The following is a 27478-nucleotide window of genomic DNA, read 5'->3' on the forward strand; positions in this document are numbered from 1 at the left end:
AGCTGAGCATAGGGCTAGAATGAGGGCTGTCAGACTCCAGATAGAGAGAGAGGAGGTAGCCCTGAGTCAAGCTAAGCTTACCTTAGCTCAAGCTAAACTTGCCTTGGCAAGAGAGCAGAAATTATGTGGCTTAGATGTCACTGGTGGCAGCAATTTTCCAAGAGAAAAAGACAGGGCCTATGATAATAGAAACCTGACCAAAATTGTGCCCCCCTTTAAAGAAGGGGATGACATCCACAAATGGATGACTGCTCTTGAGAGAGCCTGCATGGTACAGCAGGTTCCTGAGAATCAGTGGGCTGCAATTTTGTGGTACTCCTTTTCTGAGAAAGGGAGAGACAGGCTCCTCACAGTTAGACCTGAGGATGCCAAAAACTACTCTGTTTTGAAGAGTGCTCTCATTGAAGGGTATGGCCTAACCACTGAGCAATACAGGTTGTTGTTCAGAGACACCCAGAAAGCACAGACTCAAGACTGGACTGATTTTGTGGAGTGTGCCACTAAGGCTCTGGAGGGTTGGCTACATGGCAGCAAAGTACATGACTTTACAGGATTGTATAATTTGATTATGAGGGAGCAGATCCTAAGTAATTGTCAGAACCAGCTCTTACACCAGCACCTGGTAGACTCTGATCTGACCTCTCCCCAAGAATTGGGAAAGAAGGCAGACAAATGGGTCAGAACCAGGATTAGGCCTAAGAATCAGGACAGTAACCAGAAGAAGGAGTCTACCAAGCCTCAAGATAAGGGTGGGGATAAAAATAAAGAAAAGACTTCCCCAGGGCCCCAAAACTCCAAGAATGGGGGTGGGTCCCAAGACACTTCTTCAACTGAGAAAAAGCCTTATTGTTATGCCTGTAAACAGGTTGGGCATTACAAAACAGACAGCTGTTGTCCCAAGAATAACAATAAAGAAAACATACCTCCAAAGCCAGCTTCAACACCTCCTGTTACTGTCAGCAGTAATCCCCCAGGAAGTGGAGGCACACCCAGGAATCTGGGTGGGTTTACTTTTGGAAATCAGGTGGACCCTGGCCTATCCAGGTCCCCATCACCCAATGATCTTGTTTATGAGGCTGGCATGGGGTTTGCCAACTTCTCTGCTTGCCCAAATACTTTGAGCAAGTATAGACAAGAACCCATCATCAATGGTTTAAGAGTTGAAGCTTTTAGAGACACAGGGGCTAGCATCACCATGGTGGCTGATGGCATAGTCCCCTCTAAGCAACTTTTACCTGGTGCCACATACCAGGTAATAAACATTGATGGCATCCAAACAAATCATCCCATGGCAGTAGTAAGTCTCAGCTGGGGAGGTGTCACTGGCCCAAAGAGAGTGGCAGTGTCCCCAAACTTGCCTGTAGACTGTCTACTGGGTAATGATTTAGAAATCTCAGCCTGGGCTGGGGTTGAACAGGAAATCCATTCTAGGATGGTAAATTCCAATGGAAAGGTTAGTGGGGCTGTAATGGCTACAGCCCCAATTCAAGATGTCCTCCCTGAAAAGGTTGGTAGGGCGGAGATACTCCCTGCCCCATCTTTAGCAAAAGCTCTTCCTGAACAGAATAGCAAAGCTGTTATGATAACAGCAGAAACCCAAACTGAGTCTCCTCCTGAAAAGGTTGGTGGGGCTGTGATGGCCACAGCCCAAACTCAAACTGACACGTGTGTTGTGAAACCTGAAAGGATGGATAACTCCACACAAACTGAGAGCATGGAGGAGGAAGAGAAATCTCCCCCTCACCAGACTTTAGGACAGGATCAGCCTCCTCAGGGAACTGATCTTACCCCTGATGAAGGAGCTGCCCCAGAGGTGGTTGGGCCTAGCCTGACAGAACCTCTGATGTCGGTGGACCCTTCTCAGGTGGGACCCAGTCTGGAGCAGGTAACCTGCCCCTCTCTACCTTGCCTTAGCCAGCCCAGGGCTGCAGAGGACAAGAAGGACAGTGAGACCCAGAGGGCCCCCTGTCAAATAAAGCACCCCCATCAAAAGATTAGGTGCACCAAAACTAGTCGCCCTAGTAAGGTGAAAACTTTAAAAACTCCTAAGGGAGCCCCCTTAAAAACAGTTAGGGACCTCCCACAGATGGATTCTGTTGGGCACAGCCAAACCTGGGACCCAAAGGGCCCAAACCTGAACTGTCCCTCCAGCAAGCCAAACAGAGGGACCCAGCCTCCAGCTTTAGGTAGCCAGAGGTTGACCCTGAGAGCACAGTGCAACTCAGTTAAAGAAAGAAAGGCACACATGGTGGAAGATAATTGGAGGAAGCTAAGCCCTAAATTAGTAGAGCCTCGCTTCAATACTCCATATCCAAACCAGCCTTTAACTTTGCATAAACACACCCAAGGTAGTGATTCCCTATGGTGGAGACCCTCTAATACCCAAAGGGTGAGGGACTGCTTAGTGGACCATGAGACAGGGGGTACCCATGCTAGTGCAGGTACTTCCTTATATGGCCACTCAGGCAATATAGGCTTACCTGGCCAAGGATAGCCTTATCTCCTTTCGTTTGGGGGGGGGTTATGTAGGAAGGTGGCTACCTGACTATGGTTACCCCAGATTTTTTGCCTGTGTTTAGCTGGTTTTTTGACTTAGTTGACCTGGTTCCCTGCTAATCAGGGCCCCAGGCCATCTGCTCTCTCTGTAAAATGGATTCCATGTACCCTAGGTACATACCAATTGGAAATGGACTCCTTGTCAGCCCCTGTAGAATGCACTATAGGTGCACAGGGCACAGGAGCCACTAAGGCCTACCAGGGGCTGCAGCATATCTTTTGCCACCCCTGGCTGGTTCTTAAATTGACACAACTGGCTGATCACTCAGCTGGGGTAAGGTGGTGTACACACCCCTTGCTTAGATATAGTATACCTATGTCTAAACCTATATCTGGACACATGTAAACCTGTGAGCCACTCCTATAGACAGGCCTCACCAATCCTGGAGGCTGGGTGCATGGTTTTTATGTGAGATGGAGCTCTAGCATGAGCTGAGCCTGTCTGCAGCCGTCGGGAACAAATCCCTAAGCTGTTTCAGGATAATGCCATACCATATACTATTAAGTGCCTTATAATCCTCGCGGTTATTTAGCAACTCTGGTTTGGCTTTATCAAAACATGTCGTGTAAGGTGTCATACGCTTTGGAATACCATCCCCTCGCCAGTTCTGGCGACGGGGATGGCATTCCACCCCTCTAGAGGGGTAAGACATGTTACTTCACTTTAATGCGGTTGATTTCTCCAAAGGCCTTAAGATCCACAAAATGGATGCCTCTGCCACAGACAAATGTCTGGACCCCTGGAGCTGGCCGAAACCCAGTCAAGGGGGTCCTGGACAAAGGGTTTCCTGTCACAGGAGGGTGTCACCGCCCTCCAGACAGGAGATAGTGTATTGTAGCAGGGAGGTTTGAAAGAAACCAGACACTGCCTGGGGCGCACAAGGCTGCCCCTTGCATAATCCGGCCAAACCGGTTCTGGGGCACTCCAGCCCTCGTGCCAGGGCGGCCTGGATCAAAGGAAGGGGGTGTATCCACCCACTTCCTGGGTCCCACCCATAGGAGGGGACCTAGCAGGTAATCACGCCCACCAGATTCGAATAAGAGTGGGAGCAGTGCCAATGCACATCAGATTTTCCTGGAAGAAACATTTGAAACGATATTCTGGACCCTTCGCCCTCCATCTCAATGTGGAAGCCCGAAGAATCTCCCTTGTGGTCAAGGAGTGACCACCCTGCAGCAGCAGGCACCATCCAGCCCTCGACGTCTACTTGGTTGCAGTTCCCGCCGGAACTCGAGCGACTGAGATCGACGAGATCAAGCCTGCCCAGCTTCTAACAGCCCGATCCACAGTCCCTGCAAAGCTGAGACCCGTGGAGGCGACCGGAAGCATGGGGCACGCCATCTTGAAGTGACCCCGAGACGCTGACCGTGCAGCCCACGAGTGACCCTCGAAGCTGTACACCGGGGTTTGAGAAGCCCCCACCCTGAGCTACTCCTGAGCCGAAGTTCAGCCCTCCACACTCGACGAGTGCTGCGTGGGGCCCTTTGGCACGATTTGGCTCAACGCGTTGGCCCGGTCACTTGCCAGCTGGCTTGTGGTCCCTGTGCCGACGAACTACAAAAGAAGACTCGTGATTCTGGTTGCTCCAGATCCACACCAGCTCCCCTGAAAGGGAGCCCCGACTCTGACCTTCCTGGTCCGAGTGAGACGCCATCTTCCAATCCCGCGTGGATTGCTCTTACCAAGGCTTGTTTGCTCCAAACCGGAAGCCGACTGCACCGACGGTGAGAGCCTGCATGGGACAGATCGTGACCTGCTCCTGGACGTCGCAGATGCCCCAGAGCCCACGTGACAGCGAAGAGAAGCGCCTCGACGACCACCTGATTGCGCCCGACATTGCCTGGTTCCGTCCTGGTTCCACCCTGGTCACTGCTGAGTGACCCAGACTCTGTCCCCTCTGCTTTCAGGTACTCTACAACTTGAGTCCACCCTTGGACTCCACCGGACACTTCGTCTTCACCCTGCCTGCAGCCCTTTCAGCTTCAAGCACCAAGAGCCTGCGTGTCAAAACCCGACGCCACTTCGACCCTGTGCACCCACTTCCTGTGGGTGAGGTAACTTTGCTCCGCCGGTGTTTCCACACTGGTGCACACCTCTAGGGTCTGTGTGTTAAGTTTTGTTCCTCTAGGTTCAGCGGAAGTGTCCTTAAACTTTAACTATTTGACTTTTACGCACCATTGGTTAACATTGGTGCATGCGTGCGCTTTCCGCACATCTCCCGAATCCCGAGGGCCATTCCCGACTTCAGCATTGCTTGTCCTGACTGCTCCCAGCGATTCCCTAGGCCCTAGGCCTAACCACTGTTCGAGTGGCCTCTCTTATACCACTTGTTTAGTATATGGTTTGAGTGGCCCCCTGCCCTCATCCATAATTGTGCAACTTTGTATGTTTAAACAGTGCTTTTGATTTAACGCTTGTGCCCCTTTATTCATAAAGAATACTGGGGATTGTTTTTAGTAATAAACACATATATTTTTATAATATATACTTGTGTGGTGTCCTTTCATTTGGTATTACAGGATTGTATGTGGTAAAACAGCTCGCTTAACACGACCTCTTAAGTTAAGCCTTTAGGCTGCTTAGTCCATGCTACCCCTAGGATAGCTTGTCTAATAAGGTTGACTTACAACCAGACACCATAAGGGGATTGTTTGGTCAGGTAGTAGGTGGTTCCAGAATTGGAAACATCCCCTACCAGGCCAACTTCTCACAATAAAATTAAGCTTTCAGTTTGTTCTGGTGATTGCTCGAGGGTTAAGCGGTGGCTGACAACACATTTGAGGAAGTTTGCCACTAAGAAAATCAAACGCTCACCCTGTAACAATTGTAGGAACAGCAATGCTGGACGATATTGTTTAAAACCAATAGTCCTTAGAAAAGGTACAAGCCATTTTTTCCTGAGGTTATAATAAAATGTACAAAAAAATAGAATACGGGAAGTGGTTTGCAGCGAGTGCCCATCGCAAGGACAAGGGGGGAGTACTTTTGCCCAATTATTTCTTGTAGGGTATGTGACCAATCTATGGAAGGAATTCATTCTAAACCTTATCAGCAGATGTTGTTCGTAACTCGTGGTGTTATGGGTGAGGTATGGTTGTATTGAAGGTTCCGTTTGTATAAGCAAGGCGTGAGTAACAGAAGGTTTCGAAATTTCACTAGTTAATCTCAGAGCCTCTAGATGAGCCAAACACTTCTTTTTAAGAACCTTTCTCGGTACTTCACTAATTAGGGAGGGATTAGAGTAGTATTGGGCCCAGCCCAAATCTTGAAAAAATCTCGCTACATAACGCAGCCACCTTGAGTTACTGGCATCATCCATTTTCATACAATCGGAAAGAATATGCTGGGTAAAAATTGCCTTTTCTGAAGTCCATATCCTGTGCCACAATAACAATGGTTCAATTCTTGCTAGGTCCGTGATGTATAAAAGACCTAGCTCAATGTGGCAGGCAAGGGTGCCCGTACTATCAGGTACACCAAGTAGGTATTTAAGAAAAGTGTTTTCCACCCGTTGAATGCTGTCGAGTGCAACAAAACCCCAAAGGCCCGCCCCGTACAGAGCCACAGAAAGACATTTGGCTCTGTAAATCTTTAACATTTCCTTGGGTGCTCTCTTCCCCAGCTTTCTAGCAAAATTAGTTAGGGCTGCTGTGGTTCTTAGAAAAAGCAACTTGCGGGTATCCACAGCAGCTCTCCATGAAAATGTGTGGTCAATTGTTATGCCTAGATAGCAATATTTGTCAGTAGTCGCTATTTTTTCCTTAATTAGGTAGATCCCCCTCATTTTGTTTTTGCGACTTGAACCCACCCTCGTAACGAAGGTTTTGCTGATATTTATTTTTAGATCCAGACCTTCCATAAACTTTGAGTACCTATCCAGATTCTTTTGTAGTTCAATTGGGGTGCGGGCTAGTATTACTGTATCGTCCGCATACAGTAATGCGGGGATTGGGCGATTTTCCACCATTGGAAGGTCTTGGGAGTTTTCGAGCATCTCTCTTTCTAGCCCATTGGTATATAAAGTAAAAAGAAGGGGAGCCAGGACACATCCCTGCCTCACCCCTCTTTCTATAGGGAAATCCTCTGTCAACTCTCCTCCTGCTCCATAGCGGACTTTGGCTGTGGCATTGGAATAGAGTTCCCTCAGGAACTTCACTTCGTTTGGTGGCGCCCCCATATCGGTCAACAAGGATCAAAGTTTAGAATGGGAGACGCAATCAAACGCAGATGATAAGTCCACGTAGATCATGTACAAGTCACCACCTTTAATGAAGACATATTTATCAATTAAGAGGGAAAGATTCAGGGCCTGCTCAGTGGTCCCTAGCCCTTGACGAAACCCATATTGTAGGTCTGAGATGATTCTTCCTTCCTCCGCCCAATCTTGCAATAGTTCTAAAACGACTCGACCTGCCACTTTACCGAGGGAGTCTAAAAGCGAGATTGGGCGGTAGCAGGATACAGACCCCCTGTCCCCTTTTTTAAATATGGGAACTAATATAGAACGTGACCAGGATTCCAATAAACCAGCATTACAAGTAGCATTCAGGACTCTTGTGAGAAGGGGGGTCCATAAGTCCATTTGGGCTTTAAATAGGTCGGTTGGGACACCATCAGGACCCGGCGCCTTCCCACTTTTACTGGCTTTTAAGGCCTGTGCGACTTCTACCATTGTAAATTGGAGGTTGATAGGATAAGGACTAGGTAAGTCGTTAGATAGAGAGTCTTCAGAGTACTGGGAGTCCAGACTATGTGAAAAGATCTTAGTAAAATGCTGAACCCAGTCTTTCTCTTGTATCGCTATCTCGATATTCGGACGATTGATGTTATTGTTTAGAAGAGGAGATTTGACCACCTGCCAGAAGGCGGCTGCATTCCTAGAACTGCAGCTTTCGTGCAGTTGGTCCCAAAGTTGGTTTTTTAACTCCCTCTTCCTCATTTTAATTGCTAAGTTATATGTCTTACGCAATGTTTTTACCTCATGGGGAATCCTGGCCGTCTTTCTAAGGGCACTTTTTAGATTAGAGTATGCCACCGTACATGCGTGGTTGAACCACCCTTTTTTCTGCCTTGGTTTTTGTTTAATTTCAATCCAAAAGGCCTCTTTTACTGTTTTAAGAATTGCCTCGAAGTTGGAAAGGATTTCTTGGTCAGATACCTCCATACTAAGGCATTTTATGAAGTGTGGAAGGGCCTTTGCTACCACCTGCTTTGTTATTTCTGCAGGGTCTACTTTCCCCCACTTCAAAGCGTAACTATTTATCCTACTTAGGGCCAAATTGTTCTGCGTTAAAATGGAGCTATATCCACTCCTTGTATGTTGTGACAACAGCATAGAAATACTGATCGGAGTATGGTCGCTCAGTGGGATTTTATGCTGGGTAAACTTTGCTTCTGCCAATTTGACACCGTTAGAGACCAGAATGAAATCTATAACTGATTGATGTCCCCTCCCATGGAATGTTGGGACAAATGACAGATCCTCTTTATTAGTGTTGTTTGCTATTTTTAGGTCGAGAAAAAACAGCAGTTCGTTAAGGAGGTTGCCTAGAGAGCAGTGCTTAAAATGCGTGATTGAGTTACCATCTTCGTCTGTTATGCCGCAGGTACCTTTACCTTCAGAAATGCAAGGACCCAAGTTGAAGTCCCCCCCCCAAATAATTATCACATCCTTGTCAGTCTTTCTTTTACACGTTAATAGAGTGGATCTAATCAGTGTTCCCACATTTAGTGCCTCAAGAGCTGTAAGATTGTTATAGAAGTTGACCACAAGAAAATTTTCCTTGTTGTTGAGGCATATCCATAGAATCTGGAAATGTAGATCTAGTTTAATGGGTACAACTTTGGTCGTAATAAGAAGGTTGGAGATGTAGGTTGTTAGTCCCCCTTTCGCTCTGCCTGAGGTGGATGGTTTGGCGGGCGAGAAGTAGGTCTTATATCCCTCCATGTGTATCGCCTCGCATGCCCAGGTCTCCTCAAATGCTAGAATCTCAAAGTTTGGAATGAATTCTATCCATTTATCGTTAGTCACCTTTGCCCGTTGCCCTGCGACATTCCAAAACAAAACAGAGATACGATGTTTGGTCTCTGTCCCTTCATGCCCCCCAATACATGTTTTTAGTGTGTTAATAGTTCTGGAGTGGCAATTCTGTTTTAATTTGGAAGCAAGAGAAAGGTCATTTTGGCCTGCGATCGTAGATTTGGGGAGAATCGCAGTGTCTATCACACAGGGTTGCTTAAGGCGCTGGGTAGACATGGTGTCATTTGAAGATTGTTGGCCAGTAACCATGGGGAGAACCATTTGCGGGCTAACAAAACTATTTTCAAGGCTGTTTTCCGCTATCATCTCTCCGTCAAGTCAGTCGATTCCCTCCATGTCTGACACTACTGCATAACGATTATAGAGTGGAATTGGATACTTGGGGTACTGATATAACGGGTACCTAGGGTATTCATCAGAATTCAGCAATGGTTGCCTAGGCCAATCAGTCTGTCTATAAGTCAGCAGATTTCTATTAGTACCAGCAGGCCGGGGCATTGGTCGGAATTTAGGTACTAGAGGCCTAGGATAACCTTCCAACTCTAAGGGTGGATATCCTGGCCAACCCTTCTGATTTTGGATTGGAGATTCTGTGTAGTTTACAATGGGATGAAGCAATGATTGCACATTGGATATTAGGGTCGTTGGAATTCTAGGATAAAAATATGTAAGGGCACATGTATTTATTGTGTTGTTAGCACTTTGTGGGATCCAGTTAATGATGTGTCCAACTGCCCTTTTGTCTTTGAAATTTATTATTATTATGTCACCCTTTATATCTTTTTTCCTGTGCCCTATCCACGGAAGGCGTCTGACATACAAAATTTTCCCATTTAGGTTTGGAGGGAGAGGACGATTCTGTTTTAGCCAATATACTACTTTGTTCCTTAGTTGGTATTCGGCTTCATTAGTCCCCTCCGTCAAAGATGGTACTCCAGTTAATACCACCACAAATGGGACCGCTTCAGGCGGCAACTCCACAGTGAGTTTTTTTGGTGGAAACTCCCTAGTACGCTCTTTTGCTTTTTCTTTTGGGGCACCCCCAGGAGGGATCGAGTTCACTATTACACGGCCTTCCTTATCATTCAACTTTATAATTGTATTAGTTGCTACTGGTTTGGGGGGGGGTCAATTTTGCAACTTTTGTTTTGAGTAGATTCGCAGTTTTAGTTGCGTCGTTATCTGCTTTACTTGGGGCTGGGACCGGTTTCAGAGGGGTATGAACGGCTTTTTTAGATCTTTCGTGGCCTCTTTGATTTCCCCCATAACTTGGTCCAAAATTCCCAATTGTAAACCTAGTCTTTTCAGCCTTTCTACTATAGGTAATATGAGAGATTTGATTAAATGATCCATATTACTCATTAGGTCAGTAGTGGACGCATCTTTTGGTGGTATATACGGAGGTGTAACAGCTATACGAGCTAGTGATGGATCATCCACTATGCCTTTATTACTCCCAGAAGTAATGTTGGTATATTTATTTTTATTTTTATTCTGGGCACTGCCTCTTTTCTGTCTTTTTTTCGGGGGTGGGCCCGGAATAGGGGTTGACTTAATTGTCTTTTTTGTCTTTTGTTTGGTTGTATTTCTTGGTGGTGTAATATCTAACGATAATTCCTCCTCAGGGGTTTGAGTTAACAGAGAATATTGAGCCATGTAATGTAGGAGAGCTATTTAGTGGCAGGGTAGGAGATCTAATTACTGGCAGGGTGGAAGATCTATCCTGGAAAATTAGTGGGATGCTATCTGCAGGGGATACAACGGGGCCCTCTTTGTCGTAAATAGGATTGGGAGCTGGGGAGATAGCCTGCGATAGCGCGCCCATAGACGAGCGTTTGTTTTTCATGAGCTCCACTGAGCGGCGTCTTGCTGCCCGGCGTTCAGCGAGCATTGTCTCCCTATCGGCATCGTTACCAATCCTAAATATATAGTTATCTAGTGGGCCTCGGTTAATTCCTCCTAGAGGAGGCGTTGCTTCTTTTTGGGTCGCTGGCATTGTTATGGGTTAATTGACAAAACCAAGTTAACTACCATTAATCAATAGCAGCGGTTAAGCACAACCGGTGTCGAGCCCGACCTTTATAACATGACAACAAGGTAATAGCTATATTAGAGTCATCTTACTTCTGTGCATGTGATAGAAGTCTTAATACATCTTAAGCTTCTGCTTGCCAATCGGGAAAGGAAAATGAAAGGGCCCAGCCCAGCCTCCTTCGGCCTCTGAGGGCCTGAGAGGGCCCGCCCTTTGCCCGGGCTTAGCCCGCACGCGTCCCGCGATGCGCGGTTCCAGTGGTGATTTTAATCACCTGGTTCTCTTTGCTGGGCGTGGCGGGTGGTTGTCACTGCTCCACTGAGCCTCCTGGGACCCGTAGTCCTTTCCACAAGTTCTGCCCAAGGTGCTAGGTCCTGCGAGCATTTCCCGCGAAGCGGGAAACGCGAGAAGTGATGACAGAACCACAGCTTGCAGAAATCCTCAAGGGGGGTTTACAATTCAACCCCTAATCCGTTTCCTCGCTCTTTGCCACAATCACGATCTGCGCTGCAAGGTTCACAAAGTGCCTTGCAGTAGTAGCGGCACATCTCAGGAGACAACAAATACATGTCTTCCCTTATCTGGACGACTGGCTCATAAAAGCAAAATCGGCCAGTCAGTGTGTTACACACACCCACATCAGACGATCCAAACGTTGCACAACTAAGGGTTTACAATAAACTACACCAAGTCGCACCTAGAGCCTTCGCACGTACATCAGTATCTAGGAGCTACCATAGACACGACTACAGCTCTAGCTTATCCCAGTTCAGCAAGGATACAGAGCATTCAAAACTTAGTTGCTGTTTTTCAACACCAGCAGTCTCTCCCAGCCAGAGTGTTCATGACACTAATAGGCATGATGGCATCTTGCATCTTCGTAGTTCCTCACGCAAGATTGCAAATGCGTCCGTTACAAGTGTGTCTAGCACGACAGTGGAACCAAGCTCATGGTCAACTAACAGACCTGGTGTGGTAGACAGCCGCACACATCGCTCTCTGCAATGGTGGAACACCAAAAACCTGACAAAGGGACGGCCGTTCCTAGAGCCAGTTCCACAAGTAGTGCTCACACAGAAGCATCCCTCCCAGGATGGGGAGCCCATCTCCTACGACATACCACTCAGGGTCAATGGACCGCTCAACGGCGGCTACTCCATATCAACCATCTCGAGCTGCTAGCAATATTCCTAGCACTCAAGTCCTTCCAACTTCACGTGCAAGGCAAGGCTGTCCTCATCCGGACGGACAATATGACAGCCATGTACTATATTCAAAAACAGGGGGGACACACTCTCTGCAACTGTCCCAGCGTGCACAAGACATTTGGAGATGGGCCATTCCTCAAAACATACATCTGCTAGCGGAACACCTTCCAGGAGTTCACAATCAGATAGCAGATCTGTTGAGTCGGCAGTCACAACAGATTCACGAATGGGAATTGCATCCACAAGTTCTTTAGCCATTCTTCCAACAGTGGGGTCATCCACACATAGACCTATTTGCCACCCACGAAAATGCAAAATGCCCAGCCTTCGCCGCCAGGTTTCCACGCCCACTGTCCGAAGGCAATACGATCTGGATGAACTGGTCAGGCAGATTTGCGTACGCTTTTCCGCCTCTCCCACTAATTCCATTAGTGGTGCGCAAGCTCAGACAAGAGTCGCTCAAACTAATCCTTGTAGCTCCCACGTGGGCACGCCAACCGTGGTTCACCACGTTGCTGGAACTCTCTCTAGTTCCACACCAAAAGTTGCGGCTCCCCATCTCTGTTAACACAGAACCATGGCGAAATCAGGCACCCAGACCCGCACCAACTGAATCTGGCGATCTGGCTCCTGAAGTCTTAGAGTTTGGTTATTTAAACCTACCACCAAACTGTATGGACATTATTAAAGACGCCGGAAAACCCACTACCAGAGCGTGTTACGCTGCTAAATGGAAAATATTCGTAATTTATTGCACAAATAATCAAATTGACCCCCTGGATGCTTCCATCCAGAATATCATTTGTTACCTTCTACATCTACAAAGGTCTAATTTGGCTTACTCTTCCATACGCCTGCACCTTGCAGCAATTGCAGCTTATTTACAAAACAGACATCTGTCTCTCTTCAGAGTTCCCGTGATTAAAGCGTTCATGGAAGGCTTGAAAAGGATAATCCCACCCAGGTTGCCTCCTTCTCCTGTGTGGAACCTAAATGTTGTCCTTACCAGACTTATGGGACCCCCTTTCGAGCCCCTACATAGATGCGAGTTGCAATTCCTAACATGGAAAACTGCTTTCCTTGTTGCCATCACCTCTCTCAGAAGAGTAAGTGAAATTCAAGCTTTCACTATACAAGAACCATTTTTTCAAATACATCCTAACAAAGTGGTTCTTAGTTCTAATCCAAAATTTCTCCCAAAAGTTGTCACTCCTATTCACCTCAATCAGTCTGTCGAGCTACCTGTGTTTTTCCAAAACCCAGACTCGGTAGCAGAAAGGGCTTTACACACCTTAGATGTTAAAAGAGCTCTACTTTACTATATTGACAGGACTAAATCATTTCGAAAAACTAAAGAACTGTTTGTCGCTTTCTCTCCTCCGCACAAAGGCAACCCCATCTCTAAAGACGGGATTGCACGGTGGATTGTAAAGTGTATTCAAATATGCTATATAAAGGCTAAACGTACACTACCAGTTCCTCCTAGCGCGCACTCCACTCGCAAAATAGGAGCCTCTATGGCTTTCTTAGAAAATATACCACTAGAAGACATATGCAAGGCAGCAACATAGTCTACACCACACACCTTCACTAAACACTATTGTGTTGACGTGCAAGCCAAGCAGCAAGCTGCAGTGGGCCAAGCTGTCCTTAGAACACTGTTTCAAACTACTGCAACGGATACAAGCGACCACCGCTAGGGGAGACACTGCTGCACAATCGATGCTAAGTGTACTACCTGCAGCTCATATGCCTCGAACGGAAAATGCTACTTACCAGTATGCATCTGTTCTTGGCATGTAGAGCTGCAGAGTCGTACACGCCCTCCCACCTCCCTGGGACTTAAATCCGTTCCAGTACTCATCTTACTTAGATGCACACGCATGGACATCATTCTTTCTTTACTTCTACTGACTCCATCATTTCCCATCATGGCGAAAAACAATCTGAGGATGGAGCCGATGCCCATGCGCAGTATTGTCAAAGGGAGGAGTCACCTATCTCGTGACTACAAAGACTTCTTCCAAGACAACAACCTGCAATCATCCGAGCCCAACACCAGGTGGCGATCTAATGCACAGTGTGAGACTCTGCAGCTCTACATGCCAAGAACAGATGCATACTGGTAAGTAGCATTTTCCTTGCTTCTTCACACGATTGTGAAGAGTAGTGTAGTCCAATGAACAAGACGTTCAAATATTTCTGTAAAAACCTATATTTTTTAGAAACACCAAGGGCTGTATTTTACATACCTAGTTTGGTCCTCACTCTCATGCCTCTTGCACTGTTAAAAGCTGCCACCAGGGGGCAGAGAATGACTGATGCCTGTCGCTTTATTCACGCACTGTCCTGCACATGCCCTGCAAGGCTAACAAGCACTGACAAAGCCAATAGTTCTAATTCAGATACCTCATCTCATGAACCTCCCCCGGGCATCAGACTGGATCCAGAAAGGTTGAAATGGCTCTCCTGCGCGAGTAGATGGTGCCCGGCTGCAGCTGGACACTGGGGCGTCTGCTAAGGAGATCCCTGAGTTGTATATGGTGCCAGGCTGGCCTCTCACATCAGTTCCTGTTGTTCCTCATCTTTTGACGCAGTTCCAGAGTTGCTCTTTGCTGGAATTTCTAATGTTTGCTTTTGAAGTACCTTTAGGGAAATATCGTCTCTAGGAAAAACAGAATCTATGAGGTCTGCCCTTGGAGTTTGAATCCTTCACACACCTCCAGATCTACTCACGGTCGTGGCTTCATCCAGGTCTGCAAGTGAACATGTTTCATGCCTTGGGGCTGTGACGAGCAAGTTAGTTGTTGCATCTTCAAATTTGGCTCTCCGGGAGGGTACATATGGACGGCTCCGTTCTACAGGAAGTCTTCTTACACCAAGCTTTGAGACATTGAGCATACTTCTCTTCCTTTCATCCTCGCTGCTGCTCACTGAACAGACCTTCTAGTGTGTGGGCCCCTTTCTTGACTCCAGTGATGGCTCTGCCTCTAGGTCCTGTGCTTGAGGACTTGAGCCGAGAGATGATGCCCTCTCTGCATCCAATGCTGCTACACATACTTCTGATTTATCCGGCTCCTGGTGCTGACCCCGCTCTAGTAGATTGTGTACTCAGCCTTGGCTGCCTATGCTCCATCCCCCAGCAGCTATAAATAGGGTTGGCCTAGGTCAAGTTAAAGTATCCTGGCCTGGTTAAATACAATACACATCCTACCTAACTCTGAACTGACCAAGTTCATCAGTAATAATCTAATTTCAGGCGCATGCCAATTTGAGTTCCGTGCGCAGCATAGCACGGAACTAGCTCTTATTACACCTCCAGAAGAACTCAGACCGACCCTGGGTGATGGAGGGAAATGCGGCCTTGATCCTATGGGATCTTTCAGCTGCATTTGATATGGTCAAACACAATCTCTTGGTTGACTGCCTTGCCTCTGTCGGTGTTAAAGACTGGACCGCCAAGGACCTCCGACAACCACCAAGGACCACCGACGACCGCCAAGGACCACGAATGACCACCAAGGACCACTGATGACAGCCAAGGATCACCAAGAACCCCCAAGGACCACGAATGAACACCAAGGACCACCGAAGACCACCAATGACCACCAAGGATCACCAACAACCACCAAGGACCACCGACGACCGCCAAGGATCACCAAGGACCATGAATGACCACCAAGGACCACCGAAAACCACCAAGGACCACCAAGAACCACCAAAACCACCAAGGACCTTCAAGGACTACCAACAACCACCAAGGACCACCGACGACCAACAAGGACCACCAATGACTGCCAAAGACCACCGACGACCACCAAGGACCACTGACGACCGCCAAGGATCACCAAGTACCACGAATGACCACCAAGGACCACCGACAACCACCGAGGACCACCAAGGGCCACCAATGACCACCAAGAACCACCATGGACCACCAAGGACCACCGACGATCATCAAGGTCCGCCGACGACCATCAAGGACCAACAACGACCACCAAGGACCACAAACAACCACCGACGACCGGCAAGGACCACCGACGACCACCAAGGACCACCGACGACCACCAAGGACCACGAACGACCGCCAAGGATCTCCAAGGACCATGAATGACCACGAACGACTGCCAAGGACCACCAAGAACCACGAACGACCGCCAAGGACCACCGACGACCACCAAGGACCACTGGCGACTTCCAAGGACCACCATGGACCGAGCTCAATCAGTGGCTTTGGGGGACGTTTTCTCAACTTATTTCTCCTTGTCCTGTGGGGTGCCACAAAGGTCTTCACTAAGTCCCACCCTTTTCAATCTATACGTTTCCCCACTGGCTGGTTCGATTAAGTCCTATGGATTCTCTCTGGTCTCATGTTGGCAATACTCAAATCGTCTTATCAGTCATAGGCAAGCCAGAGACAACGGCTGCGAAGTTTCATTACTGTGTGCTCCACATAGGCAATTGGATGAGTGGCAATTGTCTGAAACTAAATGCTTCAATATTAAGGTCCTACTGTTTGACAGGAACCCCTCCTTCTGGTCTTCCCACTGGCAGTCTTGTCAACTGGTCCTTCTCCCAACTCCCAGTGTAAAAGCTAAAGATCTGGGAGTGATTTTTGACACTGAGCTATCCTTTGAGGGACAGATTAATCATATTACAGCCTCCTATTTTTTCATTCTGAAAATTTCTAGTAAGGTTCTCTCCAGTATTCCCTCAGCCCTGCAGAAATCCATAGTCACTGCACTCATATATTCGAGACTCAACTATTATAATGCGCTCTTCACCAGCTCACAAGAGCGTTGCCTAAATAAGTGCCAGCCCCTCCAAAACTCTGCAGCCCCCCTACTTCTGGGCATCCCTAGACACAAATCAGCATCCCAAGCCGCGGTTCAGCTACACTGTCTACCTGTATCAAGCTTAAAGCTGTGTGCATAGCTTTTAAGTCTCTTCACAGCCAGGGCCCTATCCAACTATCACACTACTGCAAACCCTACAATCCTCTGCTCCTCTGCTAATGGAAACCTTATTCTCCTTAAATTCAAGAGTCAGATGGGGCAGGAAGAGCTTTGTCACATGTAGAGTAAGGCTGTGCAACCCTCTTCCTCCAACCCTTAAGGACGAATCAAATCTGCATGGTTTTAGGAAAGGCCTGAAAACCTGACTATTTAACCAGTACATCTGATTTCACTCCCCTAGATTTCCTACGTTGCTCCTCAGAAGCCAGCGCCTAGACACCTTAGGGTATTAGCTGCTCTTTATAAATCCCTTTTTCATTTCCTTTCATTCTGCTAATAGTTATGGGCTTGGCTGTAAAATCTGTGGTTAATCACAACCATAATTTAGTAATTTAATTGCATGATAAGCATGTCATTTCACTCAATATAGAAAAATTCATCAGTACATCTAAATCACAGTATTTTATCTAAACGACTTACAAAACCTAACCCAGGCACACACTCATTCACTAAATATGGCCTAATGACACTTGATAGTGGAACAGCTCTACAGAATACTGTGGTTCTTCACTTAACCATCCAGATGTTCCATAGTACTTCTTTCCTGAAGTTTCTCATCTCTCCGTCAATCTCTTAAATATCGACTGTGTTCTCATTGTTTCGGCAATTTACGGTTTTGTGCCTTCACCAGGATAATAGATTGTATGACTGAGGCAGGAGTTTTCTCAATTATGTTAATAGGTGTGTCTGCATGATTACATATTCCATTGTCTCTCTTTTTCTTTGAGCCAGCGATCCTACGGAAACATTTCCAAGATCTCAGCCAAGGCATGCTTCTTCTTGGTCTCTTTTTGATTTTTGTTTTTTATATTTGTGTCAGTCCAGCCTGCCCAAATTTCCGGTTTATTATGTTATGAGGTATATCTAGATCTTGTGTGAGCTTTCCACCATAAATGTCATCTCTGTAAATAACCTCTTTATGGAAATCTGTGGGGTTTCTAACTTTGTGGATGTGTAAACCATTCTCCTCTGCTTCCTGCGCTGCACCCGTGGGCCCATGGTGCCAGTGGGATCCTCGACGGTGACCCCATCAGCGGTCTCTCCCCTGGCACTAGTCAACCTGGTTGAAGCTATTGACTCTGTCCTGATCCTGACAGCCCCTCTTTTGCCTCTGAAGGCCTTTCTACTTTTTTCAGTGTTGGCGCCCGTACCAACGTCACTCACAACATTCAAAGCCTCTTTCTGAGTTATCTAGAGACAGTGATTGTGGACATAGGAGAATGCAAAGGGAAGTGCATTCTTGGACTTTCTGCGGGCCCCGTTTAGACCTTTCATGTTTATGTCAGTAGTGAGACAGGCCCCCTTCGCTCGTGTTCAGACTCTGATGACAGCCCCTATATGACTGTTCTCCTTTGTGCCTACATATCTTCTGATAGTCATGTCTGTTTGGTGCGTTTCAGTATTATGGTTTGATCAATGTGCCCAACCTTTCTCTCGTTCTATCTGTGTTGTTGCTCCTCATGAATGTTTCTTTTTATGCTTTCTGTACTCCTTCAGTTCCCTTATGCTGCCTAAGAGGGAAAATCAGGGTCTATTCCACCCATTTCATCCGCGTTTTACCGTCATATTGTTGATGTTGGCAGTGTTCTGTATTGCCTCAGCCTTGCAGCACTGGATACTTTTTTTGTGTCCATGTGGCAAGCTTCTTGATTTAGTTATCTACAACTCTTGTCTCCTGGGCAGTACTGCCGGTCTAATTTCATGGATCTGGCGAGTACTGTCATTCTTGTCTCCAAACAAATTCAGCCACTCTCGTCTCCTGGCGAGTACAGCCACTCTTGTCTCCTGGCGGGTACAGCCACTCTCGTCTCCTTGTGAGTACTGCCACTCTCGTCTCCTGGCGAGTACTGCCACTCTCGTCTCCTGGCGAGTACTGCCACTCTCGTCTCCCGGTGAGTACAGCCACTCTTGTCTCCTGGCGGGTACAGCCACTCTCGTCTCCTTGTGAGCACAGCCACTCTTGTCTCCTTGTGAGTACTGCCACTCTCGTCTCCTGGCGAGTACTGCCACTCTCTTCTCCCGGTGAGTACTGCCACTTTCATCTCCTGGCGAGTAGTGCTATTCTCGTCTCCTGGCGAGTACAGTCACTCTCATTTCCTGGCGAGTACTGACACTCTCGTCTCCAAACAAATACAGCCACTCTCGTCTCCTGGCGAGTGCTGCAACTCTCGTCTCCTGGCGAGTACAGCCACTCTCGTCTCCTGGCGGGTACAGCCACTCTCGTCTCCTTGTGAGCACAGCCACTCTTGTCTCCTTGTGTGTACTGCCACTTTCATCTCCTGGCCAGTAATGGCATTCTCGTCTCCTGGCGAGTACAGCCACTCTCGTTTCCTGGCGAGTACTGCCACTCTCGTCTCCTTGTGAGTAATGTCACTCTCGTCTCCTGGCGAGTACAGCCACTCTTGTCACCTGGTGAGTACAGCCACTCCCGTCTCCTTGCGAGTACTGCCATTCTAGTCTCGGGGCGAGTACAACCACTCTCGTCTCCTGGCAAGTACAGCCACTCTCTTCTCCTGGCGAGTACTGCCACTCTCCTCTTCTCCTGGCAAGTACAGCCACTCTCTTCTCCTGGCGAGTACAGCCACTCTCGTCTCCTGGCGAGTACTGCCACTCCCGTTTCCTGGTGAGTACTGCCACTCTTGTCTCCTGTCGAGTGCTCCCACTCTTGTCTCCTGGAGGGTACAGCCACTCGTGTCTCTCGGCAGGTACTGCCACTCTCGTCTCCTGGCGAGTACTGCCACTCTCGTCTCCTGGTGAGTCCTGCAACTCCAGTCTCCTGGCGAGTACTGCCACTCTCGTCTCCTGGTGAGTACTGCCACTCTCGTCTCCTGTCGAGTGCTGCCACTCTTGTCACCTTGCGACTACTGCCACTGATCTCCTGGCGAGTACTGCCACTCTCATCTCCTGGCGAGTACCGCCACTCTCGTCTCCTGGCGAGTACCGCCACTCTCGTGTCCTGGTAAGTACAGCCACTCTTGTCTCTAGGCAAGTACTGCCACTCTCGTCTCCTGGCGAGTACTGCCACTCTCGTCTCCTGGCGAGTACAGCCACTCTCTTCTCCTGGCGAGTGTAGCCACTCTCTTCTCCTGGCGATGACAGCCACTCTCGTCTTCTGGCGAGTATAGCCTCTCTCTTCTCCCGGTGAGTACAGCCACTCTCGTCTCCTGGCGAGTATAGCCACTCTCTTCTCCCGGTGAGTACAGCCACTCTCGTCTCCTGGCGAGTACTGTCACTCTCGTCTCCTGGCGAGTACAGCCACTCTCGTCTCCTGGCGAGTACAGCCACTCTCGTCTCCTGGCGAGTACAGCCACTCTCGTCTCCTGGCGAGTACAGCCACTCTCGTCTCCTGGCGAGTACAGCCACTCTCGTCTCCTGGCGAGTACTGCCACTCTCGTCCCCTGGCGGATGCAGCCACTCTCGTCTCCTGGCGAGGACAGCCACTCCCGTCTCCTGGCGAGTATAGCCACTCTCTTCTCCCGGTGAGTACAGCCACTCTCGTCTCCTGGCGAGTACTGCCACTCTCGTCTCCTGGCGAGTACTGTCACTCTCGTCTCCTGGCGAGTACAGCCACTCTCGTCTCCTGGCGAGTACAGCCACTCTCGTCTCCTGGCGAGTACAGCCACTCTCGTCTCCTGGCGAGTACAGCCACTCTCGTCTCCTGGCGAGTACAGCCACTCTCGTCTCCTGGCGAGTACTGCCACTCTCGTCCCCTGGCGGATGCAGCCACTCTCGTCTCCTGGCGAGGACAGCCACTCCCGTCTCCTGGCGAGTACAGCCACTCGATTGTTGCATGGGTGAGGAATCTGAAGGTAGAAGTGTCCATCAGAAGAACCAGTTACTTCCCTTCGGAGATGCGTTTTCTGGTGGATACTCTCTCTAACTGCAGATTCACGCGCCCGCCAGCCTCCTGGTTCTGAGTGATCACGCATGTTTTATCGGGGTCCCAGTTAGGTTCTGCGCTGCATTCCTGGCAGCCTGTAAGGGTGTTAAAAAGAAGACTGGAACCGACATCAAGGCACCTGTGTGTTGCCACACAGCTCCTCCATGTCATATCCGGGGAGGCACCAGAGTCGTTTGTGGCGCCAGAGCTACTTCAGCTTTTCTGGATCGAGTCTGGCATCTGAGAGAGGTTCAAGGGTGAGGACTCTGCAGGTCGCTTCTCATTGGTGGAGGCGCTTGGATTGATGGAGTGAGTCTCTCTGTTGTGGAACTATTGCATGCAGGTGTTGACGTGGGTACATTGTTGGCGTCAGCGCCCGGACATTCCATCTCTTCATATAATGCATCTCAGCAGGTACCATGCCACCGACACATCAGTGGAAACTCTCAGCCCAGTAAAAATGCTCCCATTACAAAACACATGTCTTTCCTTCCTGCATCTCATCTGATAGCCCCCCAATCAGATATTACAGCCTTCTGCTAGCCCTCCTTGAGGCAATCTCTCTAACATAATAAAAGAGGGAGAGGAGCAGGCTGGGTGGCCTTACAGAGCAGCTCTCCCAGGTGCATTATGGGAGATGCAGTTCAGAATTCTAGTCACTTTACATTATTTACACAGTAGCAGAGTGCAGCCAGTGCTTGTTTCTTTAGGCACGTGTCTCTGGATTCTTGTCCTTCATCAGCAGTTTGGGGGTGCTTGAGATGCTGCTCAGGGTCTCTCCTGTCAAGTACCCCTGCAGTGCAGTTACACACCGCAGGCTTGTCAGCCCTGTACCTCTGGGGGGAGCACAGCGGCCGAAGGGGAATCTTCTCGTCTTTAATTGGTCAGTCATGCACCTGGAGCGTGCCTGTTTTACTTTCTTTCCTGGAGGCTTGCCTGTGTAACATGCACATGGCCCTGCCTGTCTTTATCTGTTATTTTTGCCTGTCTTTGTATTTAGCATTTGCCTGTCACTTATGCAGGCACTCCTTTCTTCTGTGTCCATCATTTGTCTCATGCGTACCTTGCCTGTCTGTGTGCAGTGATTTCATGTTTCATGCATGCCCGGTCTGTGTGCTGCTGCTGTGTCTGTGTATCTCACATGCCCGGTCTGTCTCTGTGTGCTGCAGTGGTTGTATGTCTTTGTGTGCTGCGGTGTCTGTGTGTCTCACATGCACGCCTGTGCCCTGTGTCACTGACTCCCGCTGTCTCTTCAGATAGTGGAGCGTCAACTGGACTCTGCGCTGGTGCTTGAAGATGACGTCCGCTTCCGAGGGTTCTTCAAACGCCGCCTCGCCCGCTTGATGGAAGACATCGCTAGCGTGGAGCTGGACTGGGACCTCATGTGAGTAGTGTCTGCACCCAAGCACAGGGACATCTCTGAGGAGCAGGGGAAGAGAGACCAGTCCATGAAGCGGGGGTCCTGTCCTTCAGGGGGTGGGTCCAGTCCATACGGAGGTGGGTCAAGTCCATACGGAGGTGGGTCCGGTCCATACGGAGGTGGGTCCTGTCCTTCAGGGGGTGGGTCCAGTCCATACGGAGGTGGGTCCTGTCCTTCAGGGGGTCGGTCCAGTCCATACGGAGGTGGGTCCGGTCCATACGGAGGTGGGTCCAGTCCATACGGAGGTGGGTCCAGTCCATACGGAGGTGGGTCCGGTCCATACGGAGGTGGGTCCAGTCCATACGGAGGTGGGTCCAGTCCATACGGAGGTGGGTCCAGTCCATACGGAGGTGGGTCCAGTCCATACGGAGGTGGGTCCAGTCCATACGGAGGTGGGTCCAGTCCATACGGAGGTGGGTCCAGTCCCTACGGAGGTGGGTCCAGTCCCTACGGAGGTGGGTCCAGTCCATACGGACGTGGGTCCAGTCCATACGGAGGTGGGTCCAGTCCATATGGAGGTGGGTCCAGTCAATACGGAGGTGGGTCCAGTCCATTAGGCGGTGGGTCCAGTCCATACGGAGGTGGGTCCAGTCCATACGGAGGTGGGTCCGGTCCATACGGAGGTGGGTCCGGTCCATACGGAGGTGGGTCCAGTCCATACGGAGGTGGGTCCAGTCCATACGGAGGTGGGTCCGGTCCATACGGAGGTGGGTCCAGTTCATACGGAGGTGGGTCCAGTCCAATGATCATCAGGTCCTTTTCATTCATCAGGAAGTCCTTTCCTCTGAGAAGGGCTTAGGTTGATGGCGTGGGGGTTCAGTCAATGGGTAGAGTGGTCCTGTCCATGCAGCGTGTCAGTGAGTGCTGTCCATGGTATAGAAGGGTTCCATTTAATGCTCGGTGGTCCTGTCCATGCAACGGGTCTACGAGGGTTGAAGCGTTCAATTCTTTGCACTGTGGTCCTGTCCATGCAACGGGTCTATGAGGCTTGAAGCGTTCAATTCATTGCGCGGTGGTCCTGTCCATGCAACGGGTCTACGAGTGCTGTCCATGGTGTAGAAGGGTTCCATTAGTTGCACGGTTGTCCTGTCCATGCAACGGGTCCTCGAGGCTTGAAGGATTCAATTCATTGCGCGGTGGTCCTGTCCATGCAACGGGTCTATGAGGGTTGAAGGGTTCAATTCATTGCGCGGTGGTCCTGTCCATGCAATGGGTCTATGAGGGTTGAAGGGTTCAATTCATTGTGCGGTGGTCCTGTCCATGCAACGGGTCTAGGAGTGCGGCTTATGGTGTAGAAGGGTTCCATTCATTGCACAGTGGGACTTGTCCATAAAGCAGGGACTCCTATCCAGGGGAAGGGGGATTGTCTTTCTTGAAGCTGGTAGTTCTATTTATGTAGAGGGTTCCTACGCATGGGGCAATGGTCCTGTTCATGAAGAGGAGCTTTGTTACAACTGGAATCCTAACTCACCGTAGACATGGACTGAGCACTTAGACACACATCTATGGACGGGAAGGATCAGGGTTTCCTGAATCTCAATCTCTTAGTCAAATCATCAAATATTATCCATGAGTGGTAGCGTGGACCTTTGATCGACGACTTGAAGTGTAAGAAAGGAGCTAACATGAGCAATTCATTCCAAGTAGAGTGAACCCCGTGCGGCTCCAGGAGAACAACAGAGAGAATGGTATCCAACCCTTGAGGGTTTTATTAACAATTTAATCCAGGTTATATCAGTTAGCAAAACTGAAGAAAATATATTGTACGAGCTTACATATGTAAATGATCATGCAGTCTGAATTTGTATATTATGAGAAAGAAAATACAAAGTAGTATTACAAACAGAAAACAAAAAATCACCCAAGCAGGTTCCATAAAGGAACTTCCCTAATCTAAGCATAGTATTGAAAGTGGTATGGGGGAATTCTATAAGGAAGGCGTCGGCATCAGATGAACCAGATTCAAGGTTCATTGGAAAGAGGGCGAGTATTCAAGCATGAAGCGAAACCCTGTGCTCGGGAAATCGCAAAGTCGCGAAGAGGTCTTCTCTCAACAAAACTCAGAATAGGGTCTGATCTGCTAGTCTAAAGAGCACACAATTAAAGCATGAAAGAAGATTCTAGAAAGCTTCTTAGACTTTTCACCCAATGAACCAAGGAGAAGGCAGTGTTCTCGGGGAGCAGGTAGACCTCTTAGTTTCCCAGCTTCCAACAAATAAGCAATCGTCTGGGCAACCTTCGATGTAACAGTCGTCCACTCTGCCTGGTCCAGGAGGGTTTCTCCCACAGTCTCTGTCTCTATAAATGAAGCCACATTTTAATTAAGAAGATCAGTCCCGCCTGTGTCTAGTAAAGTCAACAGTAAGTCTTGTAACTTAACGAGCACGTTGATGAGGCACCTGCAGAGGTGAGAAAACGAAACACTTGCAAAACATCTTATCAATCGTAACATGTTTACTAACTCCTGGTTACAAGTTAGGACAACATTAGGCTCAAAACAGGTTCTAAATGGACACAGTTAACATAAATGATTATATCAAATACAGTTTGAAAAGAGCATACATCCTATTTCAAGATGAGTGGGTACATTTAGTATAATTCAACTAAATATACGGTGGCTCTCACTAAAGTGAATATATAGCCACTTACTATTAATCGATTAATAAAATGCACACAGATGAATACAGTTAAACACATGTTGAGCATAATAGGGGTGGGCAGTAAATTGCACTGCTCCAGATGGGAAGGGAGTCTAATTTTGGTCCTCGTGATCGTCCCCCTTGGCAGAGGGTTCCACGGGCAGTGCAAGGCTCCAGGCTGGATGGATTTAACAGTGTTAACCAGGAAGTGGTTCTTCTCGCATTGGTAACCTTGAGAAAGTAATCACAAGGAGATGATGGACGGAGCGCTGAAACTTTTCGGACACTCACCCCCAGTCACAGGTCTGGGTTGAATCCGCGAGCTACGAACGATGATGGATTCAAACATAGGGGCCGATTATGATGGCGGACGGACCTGAGTCCTTCCGCCACCATAGAGAAGGAGGGACCGTCCGCAGGGGCAGCGGCGGTCCCTCCGTGCAAATTAGGATGTGACCGCCACCCTGGCGGTCACATCCTGTATTTATATCATTGCGGCAGGTGCTGCTTGAAGCAGCACCCGCCGCAATGATAAAAAAGTAAGTTGTGCATTTGCATGCACAAAGCGGCAGGCACCTCGCGGTGCCTGCCGCTTTGTGCAGGCAAATGCAGGGGGTTACCATAGGTACCCCCCATGTGCACCCCCCCACTCCCCCTTCACCCCTGGGGGCCCGCAACGGGCCCCCAAACACAAATCCGTATGCCTTTACACGGCGGAAATGCCGCCGTGTAAAGGCATCTTTCCGCAGTCATCCTAATATGGCTGGCGGTGTCTGATAGACACCGCCAGCCATGTTAATGCTTTTCCGCCGCGGGTGGAATCCGCCCGCGGCGGAAAAGCGGCGGACAGATAGTAAGACCCACCAGCCATCCTAATATGGCGGTGGGTCTTGCAAGGCTCCCCGGCGGATTTCCCGCATCCTCCGGGCCGGCGGTGGCTTCCGCCGGCCCGGTGGATTCGGGAAATCCGCAATCGTAATCGGCCCCCAAATCTGGGACTGGGGGTGAGTGTCCGAAAAGTTTCTGTCACGGGAGAGAGGGTATACCCATATAAGTCACTGGGACCTGGGTGTATTGCAGTACATAGAAAGAGGGGTCCCAGTACAAATTAGATTTCAGAATAAAGTGAAACACTTCGCTATACTGAACTCATGGGCACACTGTGATTAAATAACAGTCTTCCTTTAAACCCTTGCGTGCTTCTGTCGGCTGTTGGCCGACGGGAGCACTACCTAGCTAGTGCTGCCGTCGGCCAACGGCCGACGCGGCCCCACCCATTTTGCGGAAGTGCCGCACTGCCACAAAATCACGGCCGAAGGAAAGGGGTTAAAGTGTATGACTTTTTTTGTATGTTTGTATTGATGGCTCCCTACCTAAGTGTTTCACTATATTCTGAAATCTAATTTGTACTGGGACCCCTCTTTCTGTATCTGAAAAGATTCCGCGCTCCGTCCATTATCTCCTTGTGTTTGCTTTAACCTTGAGAAAGTGTCATTATTTCTTAGTAGAAAGCATTGAAAGCCTTTGATCTCTTCCTTTCCTGGATGGTCGCATTGCCAGTGTTTGTTGATAGAGTTTCCCAATCCAAGATGGAGTTTCCATTCTTTCCTTTGGTGTTCCTGTTGCCTGCCCTAGTCCGTGTAAGGAGGCTGAAAACAGAGAAGGTTGTAAAACAACAAGGCCGCAGTTTCTGGAGTAGGTGTGGTTTCTCTGGTAGCGATGAGCATCCCGCCCTACTCCTCATCCACTCACTTCAGCCCCTCCATCTGTGGCAACAAACCATGGGGTGTATTTACAAGAACTGACGCATCGGCGTCGATGCCTCAGATTTCTTGCATCTGCCACAAATGCCCTAACGACACCATGGATGCGCTGTATTTACAATACCGTGCTCCAGGGCGCAAAGATTCACGGATGCAGCAGAAATTCTGACGCATCTTTTGCCGCCAAAGTGACGCATTGCTGGAGTTGATTGAGGACTGACGCAACTACAGCAATGTGTCAGGACACAAAGACGAGTCCCATGTTAAAACCCGTGCATCGATCCTTCCGCCTGGTTTAAGATGTTAAAACCCCTGCATCGATCCTTACGCCTGGTTTAAGATGTTAAAACCCGTGCATCGATCCTTTCGCCTGGTTTGAGATGTTAAAACCCCTGCATCGATCCTTACGCCTGGTTTGAGATGTTAAAACCCCTGCATCGATCCTTACGCCTGGTTTGAGATGTTAAAACCCCTGCATCGATCCTTACGCCTGGTTTGAGATGTTAAAACCCCTGCATCGATCCTTACGCCTGGTTTGAGATGTTAAAACCCCTGCATCGATCCTTACGCCTGGTTTGAGACGGCGTAGGAATTTTGGCACAGATAAGTCGTAGAGAGACGCAGTGAAAAGTTGTACATTTCACTGCATCGGCTTTGAAGGTGGGAACGCCTACCCTCATACATTATACCTGGTGCAGGTATAATGTGACGCACACCTCTACAAACTGACGTATTAGACCCAATGTGTCTATTTGTAAATATTGAGCAGTGTGGAGCCCTGCGTGTGTCGCCGCTGCGTCAAAGGAAATGACGCTGCAGTGGCTCAAACTCTTTGTAAATATGACCCCCTGTCGTTCTCTGTCAGGGCTGTGAGTCCGGCTAACAGACCTTGCCTTATCTCTGTCACTGTCTGAAAGTTCAGGC

The 27478-nt window shown here is 48.8% G+C and overlaps 1 protein-coding gene across 1 annotated transcript in view; it reads left to right on the forward strand.

Annotated features, from left to right (window-relative positions):
- Window positions 1–27478, forward strand: part of LOC144761117 (putative inactive glycosyltransferase 25 family member 3) — a 165393-nt gene that overhangs the window by 121901 nt on the left and 16014 nt on the right. The window contains exon 10 of the mRNA XM_078646574.1: window positions 21989–22116. Coding sequence (XP_078502700.1) covers window positions 21989–22116 — 128 coding nt within the window. The remainder of the gene's footprint in view (window positions 1–21988; window positions 22117–27478) is intronic.

The sequence above is a fragment of the Lissotriton helveticus genome, chromosome 5_2 (assembly GCF_964261635.1).
Source record: "Lissotriton helveticus chromosome 5_2, aLisHel1.1, whole genome shotgun sequence".
In the NCBI taxonomy this organism is placed as follows: domain Eukaryota; kingdom Metazoa; phylum Chordata; class Amphibia; order Caudata; family Salamandridae; genus Lissotriton; species Lissotriton helveticus.